The sequence below is a fragment of the Salvia splendens genome, chromosome 7, assembly GCF_004379255.2.
Source record: "Salvia splendens isolate huo1 chromosome 7, SspV2, whole genome shotgun sequence".
Classification (NCBI taxonomy): domain Eukaryota; kingdom Viridiplantae; phylum Streptophyta; class Magnoliopsida; order Lamiales; family Lamiaceae; genus Salvia; species Salvia splendens.
The window spans coordinates 14,751,625-14,778,488 of record NC_056038.1 but is presented as its reverse complement, the minus strand read 5'-3'; the positions used below and the strand labels follow the sequence as shown (position 1 = coordinate 14,778,488).

Here is a 26,864-nt window from a genome sequence, read left to right as displayed (position 1 = left end):
TCCTGGTTAAAGGCGTGGGTGGCTGCCTGCAGCTCGGACGAAAAATCAATGGTTCTCGTTCCACAAGGAACGTTCATGGTGAATTCGGTAACGTTCTATGGACCATGCAAGACAAAAATGCAGCTCCAACTATTAGGAAATATCGTTGCTCCAAGTTACGAATCATTGAGCAACCATCAAGCATGGATATCAATCATTCAATAATGTTGATGGGTTGTCATTTATTGGTGGTGGCACTATTGAAGCCAAGGGGTCAAGTTATTGGTCATGTAAGAACCAAAAAGGGGCTGGGTAAGTTCTAATTTCAAACTATTAAAGTAAGCATAAAGATGTGACTTCTCATTATGTAAATCCAAGATACAAATTTAGATTAAATGAAATTATACTAAATGACTTATAGTTGCACACATTGTTGAAAGTTGAAACTATGTACTCGTTAACGGCTTGAAATCGTTAGACAGCGAGAGTATCCACATTTCTATCAATGGATGCAACAACATCACAATGCAAAATTTGATATTAACTGCCCCATCTGATAGCCCTAACACCGATGGCATCCACACTGGCAATTCAAACATTGTTAATGTCCTCCACAGCAAGATTGGCACTGGAGACGACTGCATATCAATTGGCCCGGGCACTAACAACATGTCGATGGACCATATTGTGTGCGGCCACGGGCATGGCATTAGGTACGTTTGATAACGCCATATATTCACCTAAATACGACAACATTGTTATCACAATATATACCAATTTTCTTTAATAAATGTTCATTAATTGCAGCATTGGAAGCATTGGTGGAACACCACGCGAAGAAGGCGTGGAAAACATTGAAGTGAAAAATTCTGTGTTTAGAAACACAGACAACGGTGTTCGGATCAAAGCATGGGCGAGACCTAGCAATGCGACCGTTAAGAATGTCAAGTTCATTAACTTGGTCATGATAAATGTTACAAACCCTATAATTATTGGTCAAGAGTATTGCCCTCAGAGGAATTGCCCGAAAGGCGTTGATACGAGGGTACTCGTATCGGTTCCGGCAGCGCGAAGTCGCCGGAGAAGGGTTAGGTTCGTTCGCGGGGTCTCCCCGTCGAGCAGCCTAGATTTCTCAGCCAATTAGGGTTTGGCGAGATGAATTTGTAGTGAAAGTAAATAACTAAAAGTAAAAGACGAATAAAAAAGATAAATTGTATTTCTTCAATGAATGATTCAAAAGATAACAAAGGTTCCTATTTATAATACTCCCTAATAACCTAACTTAGTGATCAAGAAATAGGAAATATATGCTAAATCAATAATATATAAAATAATAGAGATATGAGAATATCTTATAGATATACTCGTATCAACTTCCCCACGGTTAAAATTCACCTTGTCCTCAAGGTAGAAACCATGAAACCCCGATGAGATTTAAAAGTCGAAGCTCTAGCGAGGTATCTCCTCCCAGATCAAACGCACACCGATTAGTAGAGCATCTCCCTTCATCACCTCCATCAAAAATCATCAAAAGATGTCCATTGTGGTTGCCAAAATTCATCGTTAAAATGGGAAGCTTGTCCACGCGTTCTAGAATGCTCAAACACGACGTGTCCTTGCGCGGAGGAATCCACTGTGTATCACCGTCAAGCGATGTTGGTCGATGATTCATTCTTGCAACATCACCATCAATTGGATTCGCGTCATCATTAAAACCTATATCATCCAAATTGTGAAATGTCTGTGTAACTCCACTCTTGCCGAGAGAACAACTAATGCAGTCGCGTTTCATACCCTTTGAAATCCTCAATTTTATAGAATCGGGGAAAACAAGAAGTACAAAATGAGTGACCGATGTTGGAATAGTATTGGAGTCGCTCGACTGAGAGATCACGGCCAGTGGGAGTGGGTCATCGTCGTCGCCCTCATCTCCATCGATATTGGGGCTGCACGGAGGAGCTAGCGGGGAGTTTTGCGTTGGTGGCTGCTGCAGGCTGCCTACAATGTCGGAGTTGATGTGAGGTTGCTCGGTGTAGGGTGCAGCTGAGTAGTGCGACGCTGAACGGAGGGGCTGGTGGACGCTGAACGCTGGGTCTGGTGGAGGACGCATTGCAGCGTGTGAATCGCTCAAGCGACGTTTGTTTGCATCCATCCGAGAAACCAATTGCTCGACAGTTGTAGTCAAGTGCTCAAGCTGTGAAACCAAGGCAGCCCACTGTAGGTTCGGTTCCAAATTCGGCGTCACCGGATCACGTGCCATGCCGAGAGGCTCCATATGGCCGACACTGTTGTGAGGCGGTTGGTAGGGAGGCGATGGTGGCTGGAGGGGCTGGTAAGGCGACTGCGCAGCGGGGTATAGCAGAGGCCCGTATGGTGGGTCAGGTTCGGGTCGCGGGTAGGGCACCGAAAAGGGCCTTGGCACACTAATGGGAGGCGCTGGAATCGGACGCGCCGGGTCTGGATAGGAGTATCCAAATTGCACGTTCTGGCTCTGGAGGTACCAACACGATGTGGGGCTCGGCATGGGCAGTGGTGAGAGGAACGGTCTATTGAACTTGCGATGGACGTAGTCAGTGTAGGTGTATGACATGATGGCGGAAATACGGAGGATGAGTTCTCAATGAAAGCACCAGATGATACGGTGATACTCGTATCGGTTCCGGCAGCGCGGAGTCGCCGGAGAAGGGTTAGGTTCGTTCGCGGGGTCTCCCCGTCGAGCAGCCTAGATTTCTCAGCCAATTAGGGTTTGGCGAGATGAATTTGTAGTGAAAGTAAATAACTAAAAGTAAAAGACGAATAAAAAAGATAAATTGTATTTCTTCAATGAATGATTCAAAAGATAACAAAGGCTCCTATTTATAATACTCCCTAATAACCTAACTTAGTGATCAAGAAATAGGAAATATATGCTAAATCAATAATATATAAAATAATAGAGATATGAGAATATCTTGTAGATATACTCGTATCAGGCGTCGTACTTGATTTTACTCTCGTATTGTGAAATTGTGGATTAGTGAACGAATACTAATGTTGTATATTCTGCAGAGCTCCGGGGTGAAAATCAGCAACGTCAAAATCAGCAGCGTAAGTGGAACGTCAAGAAATCTACAAGCTCTAGTATTGGATTGTAGTCCTACAAATACGTGTCAAAATATTAAATTGCAGAATATAAATCTAGTTTATTCAGACAAGATGAAGAAAACGCAGCGTGCAACCTCACTCTTTAAACATGCTTATGTTAACTAAGGCGAAGACACACAAGAGTCCGGTCCAGGCGTCAAGTCATGCGGCCACGATATTTGAGAGATTATGTCTATTGTCAAAAGATTTGTTTTGTTTTACTTTTTTTTAAAATATCATATAATCGAGTAGAGTGTAATTATTAGCTTCGTTCTGAATTTTCTTTGTTGGTTCTTTCCAAAAAAAAAGAAGATTTTAGATAATTATAAATTGGGTCATTGTTATTCTTTTCTTTGGTAAAAAAAAGCGGGCAGAACCTGAATACAAGAAAAAATCAACGAATATAAGCAACACCTAGTATGTCATGCAGCATCCAACAAGTTCATGAACATTTCTATGATAAGAATAAGCATAATGCGATAAAAAAATCAGCAGCAAAGTTCCATTCTCGATACACATGTTGCAGAGGAAACTTCGTATGCATACATATATATATGGACTTAATTAGCTACTCCATTCGTCCTATAAAAATATGTGCACTTTTCATTTTCGTTCATCCCTGATACGCTCGGATTTTACCCAATTTTAAGGCCATTTTTGGTCCGTTTTGAGTGTCAAAGTTGCATTACATGTCAATTATTTGCATATTTTATCTATTTTGGTATTTTGACGTGTTTTGTGAGAATTGTGCAAAATAGAGCTAAAAAATGGCATAAAAACGTCAAAGTTCGGAAGCTGGAGGAGAAGGCAACCCAGCGGACCGCTAGCGCACGCCAGCGGTCACTGAAAATCACTCCAGAACATTCTGACTCTCTCCAGCGTCCGCGGGGCCCATGTCAGCGCCCTCTGGGCATGTTCGCGCACGACAGCCTCTGTTCAAACTTCATTTGCCGGCGATTCTGAAGTCCGGTCAGGACATGCTACATCATTCTCTTCCTCTTTGAAAGAGCTTCGCGTTGGTACCTTGATCATCTAAATCGGAGTTCGGTGGGGAAAGTTATGGCCATTCTACCAAAGTCGCGCAAAGCTGTCAAGTGCAGAATTTTAGGCAGAAATTCAAGGAAGGAAAAAGACGTTACCTTGTGAAACCAAATCTTTTCCTTAACCTATGGGGCACGAAAATTCCATATTTACTATTGCTTGGAGGAGACTTTTTACCAAGTTTAAATCATTTTCAAGCCTATAAATACTCCATAACATAATTCATAATATTCACTCTTCCATAGCCCCCCAAATAGGGGAGCCTCCAAGGCTCCTCCCTCTATACTCCATATTTTAATTCTTCCATCATTCTTGGAGATTGAAGCAATGTAACAAGAGCATGAAGACTTCAAGATTCAACCTTGGGTTTTGTTTGTTTATTTCATGTCTTGTACTTTAATTATTGTTTTAGTTCATCTGTCTATGGATTACTAAACAATCGAATTTTGAGGTTTGATAGTAATTAATTTTTATGTAGTTCTTTTTATGTTTAATGTTTAGAACTCATTCCACTTGATTTTTCTTGAATTTTTGTTCGACTAATTGGCATTTACCTTGATTATTGTTAATCTTTGATCGGTGATAGCTTTGATTGGTTTATCTTATATGTTCATACAATAATTGTGACATGAGTATTGATGCATGATAGGGAGAAATCGTGGTAAAACTTGACTCGGATGAACATAGAACTAATTAGAATAACTAAAGAGTTAGTGAAATTCCTCTATGTGCCTAATTCTATCTTATTTGCTTTGTTTCTTTTATTTTATTTTATTTTTATTTAGTTTCAAACCCAAATATCTGTGTTTCTAGATAGTATTTGACGCTTAGTACATGATAGTCAGTTGCAATTCTATTCCCTGAGTTCGATATCCCGGTACTGACCTTTAGCTATAATTTTTCTACCTTGTATACTTGCAAGTAGTTGTAGTGCTAAAAAATAGTGCATCAAGTTTTTGGCGCCGTTGCCGGGGAATATTCTTGGTTTAAGCTGATTTTGTAGAAAGGTTGATAATACTAATTTAGAGTGTAACATTATTTAATTTTAGTTTTCTTTCTTTTGATTTTTTTGAGGTACTTGAGGAGAGCAAGGAGCGCAACAACGGAGGTGTTCCAATATTACTTTAATTTTTTTTAAGGTTTTAATTTTTGTTTTGGGTTTTCTAAAATAAAATATATATATAATTTTTTTCTGTTTAGTTTATTTTCGTTTTTCTTTTAAAAAAATTACTGGAGCAGGGTCAGCGGTCTGCTGAGTTATTTTCAGCGGCCCGCCGAGAGAAGAACGATGAGGACAGACCATCCACAACGGTCCGCTGAATAGCAGTCAGCGACCGCAGAGGCGAGTCAGACACGACATTTTACTTAAGGTGGGTTTCCTCTTTTCTTTGTTTCATTCTTTTTCTTTCTAACCCTAGGCTCCACTTATCCTCTCTCTTTAAATTCTATATCTCCACATTATTCACACACCCACACTTCAAATTTGCTCACCTACTCAAATTCTTTGGATTCTATCAAATTGTTCTTGTGCTCAACTGTCAACCAATGCAAGGTACGTTCTTCTTGTAATTTCTGAGTATTGATCTTGAATTCTTCCATTGAATGACTTTGTTGTTGATATAAATTTTGGTAGTTTGAATTGGAGTTTGATGGGGGATGATATACTTGTGATAAATTGTTGAGTTGGATTTGTTGGAATTAATCATTGTTGTGTATCATTGTTGGGTGTGCTTGAATTAGCCTTTTTTTATGGATGAAATTTGATTACCCTGTTGACTTGATTGTTGATACGCATAGTTCATGTTCATAGCATTGTGAGACTATTTTATCTTGCATGACTTGTGTATATTTTTTAGCTTATATTGTTTTGCATGATCTTGGTCTATTATTGAAAATTCTTGCAAATTATTGGGTGATAGAGATCATGATGGGGGGATGATTTTTGAATCAAGGTAGATTACTTGGTCTTGCATATGATTATTTTTACACCTTGAATTCGAGTTTGGGGGATTGCCATGTATTATGTGTTGTATCATACTACAATTTTCTTCATTCTATGCTCACATTGCGAATTTGTAGGTACAAAGGCATCCCAACAGAATTCCCACGATGGGGGATAAGTGATGAACTTCAAAGAACGTCAAGCTAAAGATGAAAAATAAACGCTTGTTAGGAGGTAACCCAGCCATTTATTTCCAGTTTTTGCTTAAGTTTTCAAGTACTTTTTGTGCTTAATTTTCGTTTTTGTGTTGATTGAATTTTCGCAGGTTCTGGACTCTCCCCAGCGACCGCTGCAGAGCTCGCAGCGGCCCGCTGGGAGCTCACTGGAAACATTCTGACTCGTCGCCAGCGACCGCTGGAGGGCCCCCAGCGACCGCTGCCCAATTGCAGTTTTTCAGCCTCAATTTTTTTGAATTTTTTGAATTTTTGCCCCATCCAGCCACTACGCGAAAATTTCAAGGTATGTTTTATGTTTTTCTAGTTTACTCACGTCTCTACCAACTCTACAAACTTATTTTACACTTTTTTGTAAATAAGTTTGGGGGGATGAAGTGGTGGACCGTGAGTTTAGGTTTTAGGTTTTTGTTTTTAGTTTTTGTTTTTATTTTTAAAACCCGAGGTGAATTGCGTCATGAGCATAACATGAAGAACTTAGAAACACGTATGTTTAGTGACACATTAGACCGAGTTGCCAATGATATTAAGTTCTTTTCATCTTTGATTAAGTATGGCTTGACGTTTTGATATGATGGTTTGGTAAAAAAGGTTCATAATTAGTGAATTGCTTGTTCGCCTTGAATCATGCTTATACATTGTGAGATTTGAGCCTAAATTCTTTCTTGTGTGATTTATCTGCATGCATGTATATGTTTCTAGAACTTACTCCTAGTCTGCCTAAGTTTACATAGTGTTTAAGTTGATGAAGGAGGATGTTAGGCCATTTTTTCTTAGCTACTTTTATACCCTCGCAACTTTTTCCCTTTGGAGCCAATTTTGAGCCTTTAAAAGCCTATTCTTTGGAAGTCAAAATAAATAGGGACAATTCATTGGGTTAGTATAGTTTTTATTATCTTTTGTAAAGGAATTGGAGAGATAAGGATGATAGTTATAGAAAGTAGTGTGCTTAAATGTAAAGAAGTGCAAGTTGTGAAATAGTGAAAATGCAAAATGTGTGTTTGTTCTGGGAAGGATGTTTATGAAAAAGAAAAGAAAAAGAAAAAGAAAGAAAGGTTGTGAAAAGAAAAGAAAAATCAAAGGTTTGGAAAGTGAGTTGAAGGAGAAAATAAGTGTTAGAAGTGTCTTGGGTTTTTAGAAAAGTGGAGTCACTTGGGATATTTTTATTTTTGAGTCACTTTTTAGCCAAACTAGTTTTACCACCCGTGCTATGCACGGGCCATAAAACTTGTAATAAATTCTACGATAAATGAACTTAAAAAAAGTAGATGATAAATATTGTATGATTATGCTTGCAGACAGAGAATTCGTTGTTTGTAAAAAAACACATTGTAAATATCAAGACAAATACATAAGTGTCTATTTCCAATGAACAAATAATTGTTATGAATTTAAAACGCAGATATGAGGGGAATAAATAAAATATAATACAGAATAAAGATGAGAAAATGATACATATAAACATACATAATACGTAAGAGAATTGTAAAATAAGTTCATTAAAAAAATGCAATGTTCATAAATAGGAGCTTACGCAAACATAAAAAATCCAATAGTTCATAAGTTTTGAAAAACTTCTTTATAAACAATGTTAACAGTAGAATCACCATTGCCTTCACCTTGTTCATCTTTACACACCAAAATTTTCAAACCCTGAAGTAGAAGATAAGAAGGATGCAGTTCACTAATGCGTTGTAACTGCCCTGACTTCTCTACAACAACAATATCTCTGTCACCCAAAGCTTCATCAAAATCCCCAACGACAAGCACAGCAACCTCAGAAACAGAAGGTAGGTTATAAGTTCTTCCATCCCTACCTGTCTTACCAAGCAACCTCAAACTTACATTGGGTCGATTTTCATGTCCAATAGTTTCTTTGGCCATACGAAAAGACTTTACTAACGCATTTTCTTCATCCAACATATGTTGCAAATCACTAATAATCTCTAAATGAAGATTATTCACTGCATCCCTTTGCCTGTTAAATCAAAATTACTATATTTATTTTTTAATACAAAATAATAATAATTTAATATGTTACAAAATGAAAACAATTTACCTCACAGACGTTATTCTATACTTGATCTCATTGTCCGTATCATAAACATATAACTGGGCAACCTTTGGTTCGCAACCATCTAATGGTAGTAAACTTTCAATTAAGTGGTAATTTTGCCCGTGTAAACGAAATACAGGGGGACCACCACCGGTGTTCACATTATTATCAACTTTACCTCCCATAGAGGTAAAACCAAACATCGAATTTTATGAACGAATATTTTTCAAATAGTGACTACTTTTGGCGTCATTAGAGAACATTAATTGGTGCAAAACGTCGGGCGGAGAAGTCAATTTTGGAATCTTAATATTTCCATTCATACAACAACCCGAATATCTTGGATTAGTGGCCTTATTTGGTTTGCCAAGATGTTCCTCATACCAAAATAATGTCCCACAATGTGAACACATATATGAAGGATCATCAATATCCTAAAATTCAATAAAACAAAATGTTAGTAAAGCATAAATAACAAACTGGTACAATTTTAAATATACAATCAATCAAATAAGAAATAACAAAAGTAACCAAGCTACGATTAAAAAATACCTCCAGTATCATCACCCGTGCTATGCACGGGTCTTATGATTTTCACTTACTGAATACAAATTCGAAATAATTAAATAGAAATAAAATGTAATATTATTATACACACTTCACAAAAAAATGTACTTCTCTTATCCCACTCTGAGTGGAGCATTTCCTATTCGGCATGAGATTATATACACTTTTATTTTGTGAATTTATAGCGGAGAATAATGTAACACAGAGGATAAAGTGAAGATATGGATATTGCATTATCTTGAGTAAGACATCAAAAAGGAAAATGTGTTGCTTACAGTATTAGGACAGAGGGACTGTATATTAAAACTTTAGTATAGAACTAAAAAAAAGTTTGAAGAATTTAAAAACAAAAAAAAATGCTAATTATAATATTTTTAAATTTCAAATAAAAACATAAAAATCACACTTTAACAATATGTATACTTAATACGAAAAAATTAGTAATATAAAATACCTTCAATATTATGACCACCCAAGAGGCCAAGACTTCTCCCTAATAAACATGTAATTATCAACTGGGTTTTACAAATAGTTACTCTATATTTCATTATTTATATACAACCTAAGTATAGAACAAAAACAAATACAAAATTAGTAAAATTTGATTATAATAATATATTATGTACATCATAAATATTAAAAAAAATCTTTGTAGAGACGTTAACTGTAGGATATCACAACCAATATTTGGACCTTTAATAACCACATCCCAGTTGACTACTTTTTCGTTGTCTCTTATTTGAAGCCTCAATATAACTTAAGAGCATCCACAACCGTGCTCTTGCCAGCGGCACGGTTGTGGGCCTGGGCGGTACTATTCATGCCTGCTCTCTGGCAAGAGCACAACACCCACAACTGTGCTCTTCCGCAAGGACGAGCACAATTAATATAAAATTCAATTACACAAAAACATTTTCATAATACTAAAATTCATTAAAAAAACCACAATAAAAATAACAAATTACAAATAAAATAAAAAGACATAATTAAAATCCTAAAAATTAAAAATTACATAATTAAAATACTAAAAATTAAAAATTACATAATTAAACTCCTAAAAATTAAAAATTACATAATTATTGGCTAATATAACCCGAGGAAGACTACGCATCCGGCGGCACCAACCCCAATTGTTTTTGGAGACCCAATATCATGGACTCGTGCGTTTGAAGTTGCGTGGGGGTCATAGTTGACCTATCGGCCATATTGAGTTGGGCCAAAAGGGCCCACAACGAGTTGTTCGGGGGTGGAGGTGGAACATAGGGTGCGGGTTCGGGAGCAGGGGCAGATGGAGTCGCGGCGCGACGTCGTTCGGCCGCCGCCTTCTTCCTACCTTGCGGTCGGCGTCGGGAACCGCTTGGTTGGGCATCGGGGCTACCCAAGTTAGCTTCGGCGAGTTGGCTAGCCACTTCTTCGCCGGCGTCGGATAGGGATGCCGACCGTGAGCGTTTGGAGGAGCCGCTAGAGGAGGATGTTATGCCTCCCTTATACTTCGGGTGCGTCCGCGTCTCCTGCCAAACGTTAAGATATTTGAACGACTTACCGTTCATGGATTGGTAGGTGCTCAGCGAGGCGGTGATGATGTCGACCTCGCTTCGGCCGCTCCCGGCATTCCGGGACTCCTGGATGAAATAGCCGTTGAACTTGCCAATTTCTTCGTTGGCTCGGCCGATGCAGTTGCGCACCATACTCTCGTTGCGCTCGATCGTTCCCGGCGGCCGGTGTGCATTGTACCGGCTAGAGACGCGCCACCAAAAGTGATCGCCGGATTGGTTCGTTCCAACCACCGCATCTTCGGAGATTTCCAAGTACGCCTTGAACAATCTTTCCATCTCCGCCGGTGAGTACGGTGTGCGGACACCGGCGCGAGATGGAGGATTCGGCATTTGGGAAAGGGCGCGAGGCCTAGGCTCCGGTGTCCACCCGTAGCGCCCATCGGAGGCAGCTTGATCGTCGATTGGGTATGGCCGGTAGCCACTCGGAACGCCCGAATCTTGGGTGAGAGGAGGGGCCGAATATTCCGTTTCCGGACTATGAAACGGTTGCGAACCGAACCATTCGGGGTTCCAACCGTGAGAGCCGCTTGGGTTGTCGTCGTTACCGGACATAGTGGTGTTGTAGGGTGTGAGAGGAAGATGAAAATGGATATGAGAGATTGATGATGAGAATTGTGTAGTGAAAGTGTGAATTTTTTGGAGTGAAATTGGGGGTATTTATAGATGAAAGTGTGTATTTTTGGGGTAAAAAAATAAAAAAAAAATTAAAAAGTGGGGAAAAACGGTTATAAACGGATATAATTTTTTGGGGAAGTGAAAATTTTTTTTTTTATTTTTTATCGATTTTTTTAATAAAAATCCGATTTTTTAAAAAAAAAATTAAAAAAATGTTTGAAACCAACGGTTATGCCGTTGGCGAATGGGAGACCGCCACGTGTGCGTCCGCTGGCACGGACGTGCTCGATACATCGAGCAGCGCCGTGCCAGCGGCGCGGTTGCAGCGGTGGCGATCCTTCACCTTGCCGCTGGCACGGACGGCGGTGGCGCCAACCGCCACCGCTGCGGATGCTCTAAGACGCATGGCTAGAGGCCATATGCATTTTCTATATTTGAAGAATACATACTGTCGATATCGACATATAGTTATACTAATGATAGGAGAATACAAAGTATAAATGATAGTACTTGAATTTTAAATTCAAAGTATAAATGATAGTTATAAATGATAGTATTTGAAGAATACATACTGTCGATATCGACATATAGTTATACTAATGATAGGAGAATACAAAGTATAAATGATAGTTATAATTAACTCGTTATTATCTAATACACATCAATTTTAAATTCATATATAAAAATATTTGAAAAATAATAAATTTCATCATAAAAATATATTTCCCCAGTCCCACTAAAATGATTGAATTTCCTTTTTTGGTTGTCCACACGGTTGATTGATTTTCATTTTTCACAAAAACAAACATTTACTCTTTTTTTTTACTTTATTCCATTATTCATAATGCTCTCTTTTATGCATGATTATTAATTCTTATGAATATTCGTATTTTAAAAGTATAAGGAACATATCACATAAATTTATACTATAATATAATTGTTTAGTGTTTATTAAGAATTTATTATTTCAAAATATTTTTATTTATAATTTATGAATCATGATATATAGAGCATTTTTTCTCATTATTATTTGTTTTGATCATGTTTTTATTAATCTCTTTAATACTTCACAACATACTATAACTTTATTTTATTATTTTTTGTATAGTATTGTTATTACTTTTTTAACTTGAAATAAATATAAAACTTAAAATAATACAACAAACTATACTAATTAATAATTATCATAAAATATTTGATCAATGCGAACGTATATGCAATTCAATGGTCAAATACCATCAACTAAAAAAATTAGAATTATTCTTTTTAAAATCTGTGAATTTACTCATCATCAGGGATTTCAATAATTAAAATTTACTCAAATTAGGAGATTCAAAAAATATAATTGGGCAATTAATTAACCTCAAATTAACTTGGCAGGGCCTAAAAAGAGAAATCAGCCCAACTCTTTAATCGCAGCCCAATTTTATTCCCTAACCCTGCAGAAAAGCCTCCATCTTCCTCCCTTCTCTCTTTCTCTGCTTACACACCAGCCCACAGAATTCTCTCTCTCTCTCCTCCTCAATTTTGTTATGTGCGCCGCTCCTCTGCACTCACCTCTATCGCTAACCGACCATAGCCCAAACACCTTCCTTCCTCTACAAAAAAGAAAAGAACTCATGTTCATATCCAATCTCCCAACTTCAAAATTCCTGAAATAAAAGGTTAGATACACTCTAAAAGTAGCAAAAGTGATCAAATTGGACGTTAATTAGAGATTGTAATTAGACGTTTCCTCTTCGAACAGCCTCAGCCTTTCATTTCATATGGTTCTGCTTCGCTGTTGCCCTCTCCGTCAGCCTTGGATGTCATGGTAAGTTTGGGTTGTGTTATTCATCTTATTCTGATGAAAAAAATTTATTTAATTTTCTTTTCAATAATTTCCTCAATTTCACTCCGCCTCTTCTCTCTCCCCTCTCTGCTGCCGCCCTCACCGCATCCTCTTCTCTCCCCGTTACCACCTCTCCGACGCCTCATCTATCGCGCGGCCACGCTCACGGTCGTGCTGTCTCGCTGCCCCACCGTCCTCCATCTTCGTTTTTTCTTTCACCCGCCTTGTATTAATTGTGTTGAGTTTCTGATTTTTCTTTAGTATTTATAGAGTTTTGAAATTTATTCGGAAAGCCTCATCTGCTTCAACACAACTTTTAAGAAGTAGGAGTAGTACTGATTTCATTAGATCTAGACTTTTTCTCTCTTTTTTGATTTGTTCGCTTGAAATGGTATGCCTGCTCTCATTATTGATTATAATTTTAAATTAAATTATAATTAAATCATTTTAATTGTTGCAAGTTTTTGCCTAAGAGCATCCACTATAGGCGGATGCTTTCAATCACCCCGCCCCCTTTTTTTGTCCACAGCCCCACTTTTTTGTCCATAGCTCCAATTTTTTCCTCCACTGCCTCACTATAGGCGGACACTTCCAATAGCCCCAAAATTTTATAACCAATTTTTATTTTAATTTTTTCGTTTCGTTTTTAAATCAGCTAAATTGAAATATTTGCAAAACGAGGTAATTGAGACCGAATATTCGTTGTATTGGCAAAGGTAAAATTATACAACAAACGTAAAAAAAATACAAATAAAAACGCCGCCACCGTCTAATCGGTGGCGTCGTCTGATTCCTCTTCCTCAGCTCCGTCGCCTTCTCCATCGCCTTCAACGTCTCCCTCGTTGCCGCCGGCCGCCGCTGCCCCAGGACCCTCATCAGCCAAGCGCAGACGACGCTGGATCCGACGTATGAGGTCAGAGTATATATTCTTGATGTACGGGTCGGTTGCCGTCTCGTAATTTCTGCAGGCATCATTCAATTCGTGCGCCAGCTGCACATATACGGTATCCCTCAAGACCGCGCTGGCAAAAGGGGCCCTTGAAGGCAGTGTAGACTCGGGCTGCGGGGCGCGCGATCCAGAAGCTGCCGACGATCGTCGAGAGGAACCGCCGGCTTCTCTAGCGCGTCGGATAGAGGCACGTTGTCCCGGAGGGCGGGCGCGCCTAGAGTGTGTAGCGGAGGGCTCTGCGGCCATATCCCGACGGTCCGCCGCCATATCCCGACGGTCCGCCGCCATATCCCGACGGCTGGGATTGATTGCCGCCATATCCCGATTCGTGCGAGCCGGGGGATTCGTCGTCTCCACCGTGCATTTTTTTAGAGTGAAAGTGTTGATAGTGATGTGTGAAAATGAAGTGTGTGAAAGTGGGTAAAAATGGATGGTGGAGGAGGAGTATTTATAGATGTAATTTTCGAAAAAATTAAAAAAATAAATAAAAAAATCAAATTGGGGCGGACGTGCATAGCCCGTCGCCCCACTATAGACCGCCCCACCCATCGCCCCATTTCGCCCCGCGGCCCCCACCATCGCCCCGCCATCGCCCCGTAGGAGGCGATGCCTCTACCGCCCCACAATAGCCCCATTTTTCTTGTCAGCCATGGGGCGGACGTTTGCTGCACTATAGACAGCCCCACAATAGCCCCAAATTTTTGTCCGCCCCATTTACGCCTATAGTGGATGCTCTAAGGTTTCCACAATGGTGGCCTTCAAAGACCGCACCATTTGTGGCCCGGCCACCAATTGTGGCTCCCATGTGGCCTTTGTAATGGCAAATGTAAAAAAGTCAATGCAAATTCAAAGGGCCACCAAATGTGGCCCTCTAAAATGTTAATTTTTTTTTTGTTTTTTTTTTAATATTATTTTTTAATTTAATTTAATGTTATTAAATTTTAGTAGATTAATAATTTGGATAATAAAAACAATTTAATAAAGAGAGAAGTAGAGACAAATTTTCGTCGTACTATTAATATGGGAAAATTCTACAATGAAAATTTTTTAAAAACACAACATAATAATAAAAAGAAAAAAACGTCACCGCTTCCTACTCGGTGGCGTCATCGGAATCCGGCACATCATCTTCACCTCCTCCACCGCCACCGACACCGGCCCCACTGCCGCTTGCTTCGCCAGTCGCCAACCCATCGGAGAAGCCCAACTTCGACCTCAACCTAAGAATGAGGTCGTAGTGCATCATCTTGGTGATAGGGTCCGTCGACTTCTCGTACAAGGACAAGTTATCCTGGAGTTGCTTCATCATCTGCACCTCCAGTGTTTGAGTCAACGCCGCGGTCGGTGTTGAAGGGTGCGGTGTCGCCGCGCTCGCCCGAGAGACTTGGGAAGCGGATCTAGCTTCCCGGATGGCGGATTGTTGGCCCTGCGGGCGCTGGCGCCTCGACATTGTCGAGGGGGGCTCATCCCTCACATCGTCATTCAGGTCGAATGCACGTGAGTCGGTACCACTGCTGTACGTGCCGTCGGACCTGATTTTTGTCCGCTTCCCAGTAGGACCGGTCTCATCGTCGCAGATCGCCTTGAATTGAGGGGAGTCTCGGAGAAGCATGTATTCATTCCAGTAGGTGAACTTGGGTCAGTTTTCAGTATTAAACAACTGATACGATAACGCCCGTACGTCGCCTTCGCTGCGGCCGCTTTCGGCATTCTGGAGCTGTCTCTCGTAAATGTTCCTGAACCTCTTCACAGGGCTACTAATCCGGCCGAACTTCTTCCGGATCTGGCCTTCATCACGCCCGGCACTGCCTTCTGGTTTGAAGCCGTTGTACACCGTCAGGATGCGCCTCCAGAAGCAAATGTCGGTCTGATCCGTGCCGATGACCGGATTCGTCGTGACCGCCTCCCAAGCCCGCGCAACAGCGAGGGATTCGTCGTCGTTGTACTTCTCGCCACGCCGATCACCACCGCCGGTGGCCGGCTCTCTGTCTCCACCTCGCCCGCCGCCGGTGAGCCCATGCTCTCTGCCGCCTCGCCCCCCACCGCCTCGCCTTCCACCGTCGCCGCCGCCTCGCCTCCCACTCCCACCGCCGCCAACTCGCCCCCCACCACCGCCGGTTCGGCGACCCCTGGTGGGGGCCTCCATCTCCACACTACCGGATGTCGGGGTCGTCGGTGTACCCATCAACTGTTCCCATGTGAATCTATCAGATTCAGACAGAGGACACGGGGAGGATTGGAATTGGGAGGATTGGAATTGGGAGGATTGGAATTGCTGGGATGAGTTGTTGATCGCGTCCATATTCGGTCGGTAGTCCCCGAACCCCGATGGTTGGCGAACCAAGTTCCTCTGCTGGGATGGCTGGACCCGGAATTGGGGCGAGTGCGGACTCCACGTCTGATTGGGGAAGTTGTCGTATCCCGAGTCTCCATACCCCGGGGAATTACCATCTCCACCTTGCATTTTTTGTAGTGTTTGAGAGTGTAAAATGAAGGGATTTGAAGTGTAGAATGAAGTGAAAAAATGGAAGTGAGAGTGTATATTTATAACAAAATTTCGAAAATTAAAAAAAAAAAAAAAACTAATTTCCGCGGCCCAGCCGCGATTCGCGCCGCTTGCAATGGGAGGGCCTCGGCTCACACGGCTCAGCCGCGTGAAGGCCGCGGCCGTGGCTCAGCCACGCTTCTCGCCTCACCGCCCCTGCTCTCGGCCTTTGCAATGGGGGGCCGCGCCCCGAGCCACGGGCCGCGGCTCCCCCATTGTGGACACTCTAAGGCCATCCACAATAGGAATAACCCAGCAATAGCCCAGCCATAGCCTAGCCACTGCCACATCATCAGCACTAAAAATCCTCCTGCCACTTCATAAATAGTCCAGCCATAGCCTAGCCACATCATAAATAGCCCAGCCACATCAATAGCCACATCACTAATAACAATTATATAAAATGACATAATTAACAATCACACAATATACGGAATTTAATTTACGAGACATATACGGGAAACATTAATAATACTATTAAAAATTTAAAAAGTACAATAATTTAAAAATATTACAATAATTAAAAAAAAGTACAATAATTCACTCATCGTCGTCGTCTCCTCCGTCGCTGTCGCCACCATAGCCTCCGCCTCCGTCGCCGTCGCCTCTACTCCCGGCAGCTTCCCTCCGTGCCAGCCAGAGTCGACACCTACTCGGAACTTCTCGGAGTCGTTCAGCACAAGATAGCAGTTCCAGTAGGTGAAGTCCTTGTACACCCCCTTCAGGGGAAAGGCTTTCTCCGCTATCCTCCTGCAGTCGTCCTCAGTTTGCCCACTGCTCATCATGCGGAGGGCGTTGGTGTACAAGCCCGAAAATTGGGAGACCGCAACCCTGATTCGGTCCCACGCCTTCTGGCAATCCTCCCCATTGCGTGGCCTCCCCTCCGGGCAAAACCTCTGGTAGGCTGCTGCTATCTTGCCCCACAAGTTGACGATCCTCTGGTTGTTCGAAATGAGAGGATCGTCGCAAACACTCACCCACGCCTTGGACAGCGCGACGTTCTCCGCGTCCATCCACCTCCTCCGTACCGAGTTGTCGTCCTCACCCGGCTGCGAGGACTCGCCGACCCTTTTCCCCTTGCCTTTCTTCTTTGGGGCGCCCCGACCCCGCTCTGCACCCCCCGTTTGAACGGGAGCATCCGGAACACCGGAAAGATCTAACCCCAACTCATCGAAGGAGAAAGTGTCAAACTGGGCCGGAGGCGCAGCCTCCGTTGGCGTCGATGTGTGCGACGAACCAGTCGAAAAATCAATACTGGGGCGATAGACGTCCCCCGGCGTCCCCTGTGTCACGGGCGTCCCCTGCGTCGCCGGTACCCCCGGGCATCATCTGCATGCCGGGTGCCCACCCCTGCATCTAGACACTGGGTGCCCACCCCGACATCGCCCGAAACGCCCCCAGCGGACTCCCCCCCGCTGCCATCCCGGGCATCATCTGCTGCCACGGGTACATGTTGTAGTATGGGGGCATCTGACTCCATCCACCTCCCACGGGGATCGGGGGAGTTTGAGACGCGCTACTCCCTGAAGTAGGCTCGTTGTTGAGATCCATTTACCGTTGTTGATCTTGTATAGAAATTTAGATAGAGAGAGTACTCGTTAATACAAGTGGTGCGAATGAAAATGACAGGCAAGTCGTGTATATATAGTGTTTCGGAAAAAAAAAATAAATAAAAAAAAATTCGCGCTAGCCGGTGCGCTAGGCGATCCGGACGCTGCAATAGCGCCTAGCGGATCGCCTAGCGCACCGCCTAGAGCCGCGGAACCGCCGAGCGCTAGGCGGTTTTTTATCGCGAAATCCGCTAGGCGGTTGCAATAGATCGCCTAGCGCCGGTGCTCGGCTAGGCGGTGCGCTAGGCGCTATTGTGGATGCTCTAAGAGCGTCCACTATGGAGTGGACGCGGCGGACGCCGCGAAGGGGGGCGGTAGGCGCGGCGGTCATAGTGGGGGGGTGTCCGCCGCGAGGGTGGACGCGGGTGGTGGGGGGGGAGTGCGGCGGACGAGGCTTCGCCGCGAGTGGGGCGAGGACGCGGCGGTGGGGGTATAGGAGCGGCTATTATAGTAGCGGATATCCGCCGCGGCGGTTGCATGCGATTTTTAATTTTTTTTTTACACTTCAATTCACCTATAAATACACCCCACTCCATTCATTATTTTCACACATCATTCAAACAAAACATCTATACAAATTTTAATCTTAACGTAGTGTGTGATTTTAATTTTAATTTAGTGTGTAATTCTAATTTTAATTTTAATTTGTATTTTATTTTATTTTTATTTTTATTTTTATTTTAATTCGTATAGTCGGCTTCTTCTAATCCACTAAGAGCCCGATAAATTTGTTCATAATTACTTGAAATATTATAAAATGAAAGTTGATTATAAAATTTGGGGCTATTGAAGGTGTCCATCATAGTGGCGGACACAAAATTTTGGGGCTATGAACAATAAAATTGGGGCTATGAACAAAAACTGGGGTGGGACTATTGGGCGTGTCCGCCTTATAGTGGACACCCTAATATTTCATTTTTTTCTGATAAGATTGTCTTGTACACTTCCTACTTTTTGGACGGGCTATAGTTCTCTTCTTGAGCCATTTATTTTTTCGAATACTGCACATTCTAGTTTTTTCGAATACTGCACATTGCAGAATACTCAATATAGATCTAGCTATATATGCAGGCCTAAGGTATAGCGCATGGGCAGCGTTCTAAAGATTGCACTACAGCTGGATGACTAACATACTCCATTTTTATCACTTTCCCGCCAAAATGCTGCCAGGTGCCAGACCAAAAACTCTCACTTTAGATATTGATAGATATTCCTCACCTACCAAAGAGCCTACATTACAACAAAAAATAAAAACTTTTCGGACTTTTGTTGCTTAATCACATCTAATAGAGGAGGGATTAGACTTTGAGCAAGCCTATGGTAAACTTTGCATGGTGCATGATTTGAGTGCTATACACATTGCCATATACACTTTGAGAGCGAGAGGTAAATACACTTCCCATCTTTGGAAGTTTGCCATATGTGAGTGCATGAATTCAAGGTGTTCCATGAGTTAGTAATGAAAGTGCACTGATAAGTCTTGCTTGATTTGATTGCGTTAATTCATACTTAATCTATCTTTTCCATAATTTGAGGCAATTATGACGTCTAGTCTTTATGCAATCCGTGCGCCTATTTATGTTTCTTTCTTGTTTTGTTTGAAGACAAACAAATGTTCAAGTTTGGGGTATGATACGCTTGGAATTTGCACTATTTTAAGGCCATTTTTATCCATTTTGAGTGTCAAAGTTGCATTACACGTCCATTATTTGCATATTTTATCTATTTTGGTATTTTTACTTATTTTGTGATAAATGTGCAAAATAGAGCTAATTCACTCCAGAACGTTCTGACTCTCTCCAGCGCCCGCTGGGCATGTTCGCGCACGACAACCTCTGTGTCTCTAGATAGTATTTGACGCTTAGTACATGATAGCCAGTTGCAATTCTATTCTCTGAGTTCGATATCCCGGTACTGACCTTTATCCATACTATTTCTGCCTTGTATACTTGCAAGTAGTTGTGGTGCTAAAAAATAGTGCATCAATCCCATAAAAATATGGGCATATCGATTTATGGAACTTTGTCCTCAACTTATTACTGATATACATCAATTTATTTACAACTTATACTACTAGGACTCACCATTAAAACTCATTAAACACTAATAATAATGCGGGTCTCACTATACACTAGCACTACTTTAACTACTCCCTCCGTCCCGGACTACTCGCACATTTCCTTTTCGGCACGAAGATTAAGGAATGAGTGTATAGCAAAGTCAACAATTGCGGCTGTAGGTGATAATTTTTACTAAAAATGGAAAGAGTGCAAATAACTTGGGACGCCCAGAAAGGAAATAAGTGCAAGTAGTCCGGGACGGAGGGAGTATTATTCTTCTCCTCTCTCTTGCTTTATAAATTGAGCATTAATTCTCTTATCAGTTCAAGTGCATATATTTTATGGAACAGAGGGAGTTCTTTTGTTCTCTTAACCGGCTTACTTGTAGAAATAAATAAGTAATTATTTCACAAATTAAATAGGAAATTAACTTTATACCATGAGCGCGGTTGCAGTTCCAAAACTAAAGTATGATAACCTTAGAATGACGAATGATACTAGTGTGCTATAATACAAAAATTGTGAGGTTGAGATAACCCTTTACTAGTACTATTTACTAAAGGATGAGATTATTATTATTCCATTCGTTCGTCGTTAACTGACCCATTTAGAATCAGCAAGTGTGTTTAAGAAGTGTGAAAAAAAATTAGTTGGGTTGAATATCATCGTTGTATTCCTGTAAAATTTCATGTTTGGATACTTAAAAATATGGCATGCGGTTCGTCTAAGGCGGATCCATATGGGGTTGAGTGGGTTATGGGACCCACACTGCTGCTCTTTATTTTTACTGCCTTCTAAATTGCTTAGGAAAATGAAAAATAGTAACAATACAGATGTAATACTAGCACTTTAAATTCATTATATTGTGTTGTGTATGTGGATCTGTCAACGTAAAATAAACTAATTGCTCATTGTAAAAGTTTGAATAATTACATAATTAAGGGCACCTAATATAAAATTATCCTATAATTTAATAGTTTGAATAATTACATAATTTAATAAAACGAATTAGATATATGAAATAGTACTGTATTAAAAGTATGTTACAGAACCATAATAAAACGTCAATAATTCAATTTAGAATATGTGACTAAATAAATTAATTTTATAATCAATTGTTATTTTTAATTAGTAAACTATTTATCTTATCATTCTTTATAACATAATTTCTAATCACGAAAGCTTAAGATTTTATTTAATAAGTTTACATTTTTGTTAATTCTCAAACTATATATTTTGATAAACAGGAAAGTAAGAGTTTGCAATAACAATAATATTCGCGGCGCGTAATGAAAATGACGAAGACGAGGATAGAGGGATAAAACAATTATGAGTAGGTATCAGAGCTAAGATACGACATCAATGTTCTTCCTATATCCGACCTCGCAAATTCATTTTTTGGGATCCATCACTAAGTTGATTCCTATAAAAAAAATGGAATGGTTCATTTACAATAAGACTCGTACCAACATCAAAATTAACCAGGTTAGGAAAACAATAAATAAGATGAGAGGCCATCTTTGACAAATAATACTACTATCTCTGGTTCACGATTATATGTCCACATTTGGCGTAACACGATTTTTAAAAATATAGTCTTGTACCAGTATTTAAAGAGATTGGAAAAAGTTAATAAAGGTGAATTCTACTTATATATATTAGTTTTTATAATAAAATTTAAGTGTGATAAAATTAGCGCAATGTATGATTTATTACCAAAAATAGTAAAAAATATATGAATTTTAAAAGGCGAAATAACCAATGGCGGAACTACATTGAACCTATAACTATAAGGGTGTGTTTGATAGGGCCCCAATACTCTAGAAAAGGCAATGTTTTGGTCAAAATATGGTGTTTGATACCAAATGAAAATTTTTCAGGCGGCCCATGTAAATAAGTAAGGCCCGGTCAAGCCCATGAATCTATACTAAAATATGGCAGATAACTTTTCAGAGGTAAAGGGGCCGATTATATTCTATCCTGTGTCAAGAAAAAGATTGTCATTTCCAATGCTACCTTCCTCTCATTTCAATCCTTCTTCCACAACATAAGCCACTCAAACTCCATCGAGGACGGCGGGTAATCGGCGGAAAAACCATAGAAGCTGGCGAGGATTTTCCGGCGCCGTGTGTGGGAACCAAAAATTACCCATCCCCATCCAATTGCAGATCCATAATCATTTTCCAGGTTGGTTAATTTGAACTTGAAAAAAACAAAGAAGGAAAGAAGTAAAAATTTACTGCTTCATGCATAAAATTGGAAGAATAAATGAGTAGGTGATTGAGATTAGAAGAAAAGAAGAGATAATGGCGTAGTTCTTCAAATTCTGTGCTAATTTGTGTGTGTTTTTGGTAAAATTCAGTCTTCCTTGGCTGGATGACCTTTTATGTTGAATAGATAGGGCTACTCTCCATGAGGGTTTAATCTTCATATTTTTGTTAAAATTTTTTTGTTTCTGGTCATAATCATCTACAATTCCTTTGATGTATTTTCTTCTCATGCCCTAAGTACTGATTCAAGTTGAACTACTTTATAAGCTCATTCCCAAGCTGCTTTGATGGTCTCTGCTAATACTTGAAATTCACACAAAATTAGACTTCTTCGTTTATAACCTTTTTCTCACAACTTCTTGTTTAACTGCCTCACTTTGTGGTGATACCTCATTTGTCTGAGGCACGTCTTGTATGCAATTTCGCTGCAAATAATTAAACATTTTTATAGCCAAAAAAATCAGAGATTGATTTATACTACGTTTATATAAATTAGTGAGCTGATGAATGTTTCCTACAAATGTGATAGGAAGAGCAACTTCTCTGTTGGATTATCTTTCAAAAACAGTTAAAATGGAACATATACTTAAATAAAGTCATCTAATATTTGAATGCATCATTTATTTATGTAGTATAATCCTCTAACATGTGTTGTTCAATTTGGAAAGACAAGTTGCACCAGTAGGGGTCGTGTTACCATGGATAATGGTGGGTTGTCAAACGAAGCACTAGCGTTGATGATCTTTGACATTATTCGCGTGCATCAACTACGGATTATATGTTGTCTTCAAGCCCATGGAATGCTAGCAGATGTTGAGCAAGGTGAGGACGGGAGGAGGGTTAGGCGTAAATTTTCTCGTTTAGAGAGAATCCCTGCCCAAGTTCATCACCTCACACGACTGGTCGGTTTGAACGACAAGGAGTGCATTGATAATCTTCGAATGGATCGTAATTGCTTCGGGAGATTATGTGTATTGCTGCGTGAACAAGCTGGCTTAGTCGATGGGAAGTATGTATATGTTGAAGAACAAATTGCAATGTTCTTAGGTGTGCTCGCTCATCATGATAAAAATCGAAGGGTGGGATTTCATTTCTGGAGATCCGGGCAAACTATATCACACTATGTTAATGTCGTCCTTAAAGCCGTTATTATGTTACATGAATTATTTCTGGCAAAACCCCTTCCTGTGGATGACCAATGTCAGGATTCAAGATGGAAGTGGTTTCCGGTGAGAGTGTAAATTTCAAAGTCATTCAAAAAATTTAGATTGTTATGTTCTTTGTTAGCTATTGAAACTCAGCTTTATTGTGAATTCTAAATGTTGTGTATGTCATTTTTATGTTAGTGACATGAATCGTGTGTTTCTGATTGTTGAATGGCATAGGGATGCTTAGGTGCCCTAGATGGGACCTATATCAACGTGTTAGTTGGTAGCGACGATAAACCATGCTACTGCAATAGGAAAGGACAAATTGCTACAAATACATTAACTGTATGCACTAGGGACATGCGCTTTGTGTACGTGCTCGCCGGATGGGAGGGATCGGCCGGAGATGCGAGGGTGTTACGTGACGCAGTCACACGTCCCAGTCTCGTTTCTTCTGTTTGCCATTACTTTTGTCTCATTACATTGGTTAAATTTGATGAAAATATTAATCCAATCGTTTCCAATAGGGCAATATTATCTATGCGATAACGGTTACGCCAACAGCGAAGGCTTTCTTACTCCTTACAAAGGTGTCCGTTACCATCTCCAAGAATGGGGCCCTGCTGTCATGGTGCCCGAAAACCCTAAAGAAATGTATAACATGCGCCACACCAAGGCGAGGAATGTGATAGAGCGCGCGTTTGCCGTTGTGAAGATGAGATGGGGAATTTTGCGTAGTGCTTCGTTTTATCCGATCACTACACAAATAAGGTTGATCCTTTCATGCTTTCTCTTGCATAACTTCATACGTGACCAAATGACTGTCGATCCAATAGAGCAAGAGTTAGATGTTGAGCACATTCACCTTGGACTTGAAGAGGAGCAGCCAGAGCACAACGTTTATGTAGACACAGTTGAGCCCACACCGGCTTGGAACAATAAACGCAATGAACTTGCTGAAACTATGTGGCTTAGTGCAGGTAAGACTATCTAAATTAGTTCAATATTGACCTACTATTTTTTTAATTCATGCCTCATTACGTCGGAATATGCCAGGTAATGCTCACCATGTTTAAGCTCAAGTTCAGGTGGAAGCCATATTTTCGTCGGATTGGCCCACGTGCAATGAAACACATTTTTAATGACTACTTCGTTATGTTATATTGTAGATTGACCTACTTTATTTTTGCTATTGCTTTGTGTTGTCTTTGTGTTGTGTTGAGTGAATAGATGCTCTTGATTATGAACTATGTATTGATTCATTGAGTGTGGAGTAAGTCTGTTTCATCACTATGGTTTTTGTTGTGGTTTGTGACTCAATGTTTGTTGTTATGGTTTGTGACTATAGCCTTTAAAGTAGCTGATCATTGTTTGTATTCAACCAAGCATATGACAAAAATCAATTAAGTCAATAGATTTTGATTGTATTTATTTGAGTAGGTTTCATTAGCTGTAAGTGAATAATTTAACTAGCTATTGACAAAATCAATTAGTGGTCTTGAGTAGATGATTTCCACGACAAAACATTTGTATAGTTGTATAAGGCCTTCACAATGTAATTTAATATCCTCTGACAGAATGGTATAAACATCACCGAAAAATTGTATAGTTTGCACTATATTCAAAGATTATTAATACTTGGATGACAATATGAAGAAATGAAAACTAACAAATCTGTAAGTAGCAACATCAAAAGTTTCTCCTAATTGATAAACAATAACTGCAATTTAAGTTAGATTAATATAGCTTACAAAACACATCCAAATGGTTAACCTCCTTGCACTTACATAACCAAAATCAAATAAGAGGTCCTATAACATTACCAGTTTAAGTCTCCATTTCAAAGTTCAAGACAAAAAATATAGGAGAGTAAGCAAGGAAGATAACATGTTAGAACTCAAAACAGTTATATTTGCAGCCCCTCAAATGTGTCTGTACTTCTCCAGCGCACGCGACACATAGGTAAGGCGAGACCCTTCTGCGAGACGCATGAAATGTTCAACCCGCTCAACCTTTTCAAGGATGATCTCGGTGACGTCAATTTGCTGCACCAGAGTAAGCTCCGGCATAGCACTTAATATGTCAACAACTTCGTTACGTGCTTTGCTGGCGTCAAACTCAAAGCCAATGCGTTTGGTCAACTTGTCAAGCCTCTCATTGGTGTCATCTTGCATCCGTCCGAGTATTTGAATCAAACCTATGTTGTCCGTGGCTGCCTTTCTCTTTTCCCCCTTGTGTTGGTTTGCATTGATCCTTGTAAGCTCTGTCCAGTGCTCTCATCTGGGGTAGCTGCTGGTCCTTGTTCAGGGTATGGATTCGCAGCCGAGAACTCTTCAGCTCCGAATGGGAATTCGAGTCCCTCGTCATGTAGTTGAGATTGAGTTTGCCTAGCAAAACCGTCATGAGCATCGTGCGTGTCTTCAGCGACACTCCCACTGGCGTGGTCTTTGCCAAAAACCAACTTCCAATCATCATAAAGTGGCCATGACCTGTGTCGCATACCGCGAGCGTATGGGTCGCGCTGGACAACCACAAAAGAAAACTATAAAGTCAATTAACATTCTTGAAAATGGAAAAGCATTTTGCAAATAATCCAATGACACGTATGAATGAGTCTAAAAAGAGCAACACATGAAAGGCCGAACCTTAACAATCTGACTCCATTGATCGTCTGTAATAGCCGAGACTTAGATTTCTCGGGAATTATGAAATAAAATACTAGAACTTTTATTGACGAATGAAAGAGTATTTTTATTTCTTGAATAAGGGTACAAGTACAACTTCAGAAATTTCAAAGCCACCAAATTTCAAGTGTTTGGAATTAAATACACACCAATAAACTTTTACATGTTAAGAAAAAGAGAGAATTTCAAATAGAAACCCTATCTCTTTACAAATGAAACTACTAGCTTCGGGCCCTTCTTCTAGCATGGTTTCGGCCCAGTTTCCGATGGCCCGTTGGGCTGAACAGACGAGACAGCAACCGAGAAGAGTCAGCCTCTTGTCCCTGCCAGAAAACAACAAGATAAACAAGAGGTTACATAAGACACTAAAGCTTTTAGTTGGCAAAGTAAGCAAGGATAAGGAACAAACCTACTTTGAGCTTTGAAGACCAAAACTTACCGAAAAAAAAAGAAAGGTAAGAGGTTGCTTTATCCCTGCACTCCACGGCTCACACCAGCCAAACGAGCAGCCACCAAGCACGGCAGTTCGGCACCGAGTTCGGCAGTTCGCCACCAAGCACGGCAGTTCGGCACCGAGCTCGGCAGTTCGGCACCAAGCTCGGCAACTCCGTGATCTGGAGAGAAAGATCAAAACATGAAGAAGAGCTCGGCTGTT

The 26,864-nt window shown here is 40.5% G+C and overlaps 1 protein-coding gene and 2 long non-coding RNA genes across 4 annotated transcripts; 2 read left to right on the top strand and 1 right to left on the bottom strand.

Annotated features, from left to right (window-relative positions):
• Window positions 1–12,400: 12,400 nt before the first annotated feature.
• Window positions 12,401–20,192, top strand: LOC121741424. 2 transcript variants are annotated; one of them, XR_006037864.1, is made up of 3 exons: window positions 12,401–12,925; window positions 19,119–19,217; window positions 19,851–20,192. It is a non-coding gene; the product is annotated as an uncharacterized LOC121741424 (long non-coding RNA). The 2 variants fall into 2 exon arrangements; XR_006037863.1 differs by having other exon boundaries at window positions 12,402–12,925; window positions 19,815–20,190.
• A 3,575-nt stretch (window positions 20,193–23,767) lies between these two features.
• Window positions 23,768–24,672, top strand: LOC121741295. The gene is made up of 2 exons (XM_042134005.1): window positions 23,768–24,505; window positions 24,582–24,672. Exons 1-2 carry the CDS (start codon window positions 23,932–23,934, stop codon window positions 24,599–24,601), a joined length of 594 nt encoding a protein of 197 aa, XP_041989939.1. The 5' UTR covers window positions 23,768–23,931; the 3' UTR covers window positions 24,602–24,672.
• A 1,583-nt stretch (window positions 24,673–26,255) lies between these two features.
• Window positions 26,256–26,788, bottom strand: LOC121740836. Its single transcript, XR_006037685.1, has 2 exons — window positions 26,649–26,788; window positions 26,256–26,532 (listed from the first exon to the last, which is right to left on the bottom strand). It is a non-coding gene; the product is annotated as an uncharacterized LOC121740836 (long non-coding RNA).
• Window positions 26,789–26,864: the final 76 nt, after the last annotated feature.

Coding starts and splice junctions, on each gene's coding strand:
- LOC121741295 (XM_042134005.1), top strand. CDS start 23,932: ATGCGAGGGTGTTACGTGACGCAGTCACACGTCCCAGTCTCGTTTCTT. Junction 24,506..24,581: donor AACTATGTGGCTTAGTGCAG/GTAAGACTATCT, acceptor GGAATATGCCAG/GTAATGCTCACCATGTTTAA.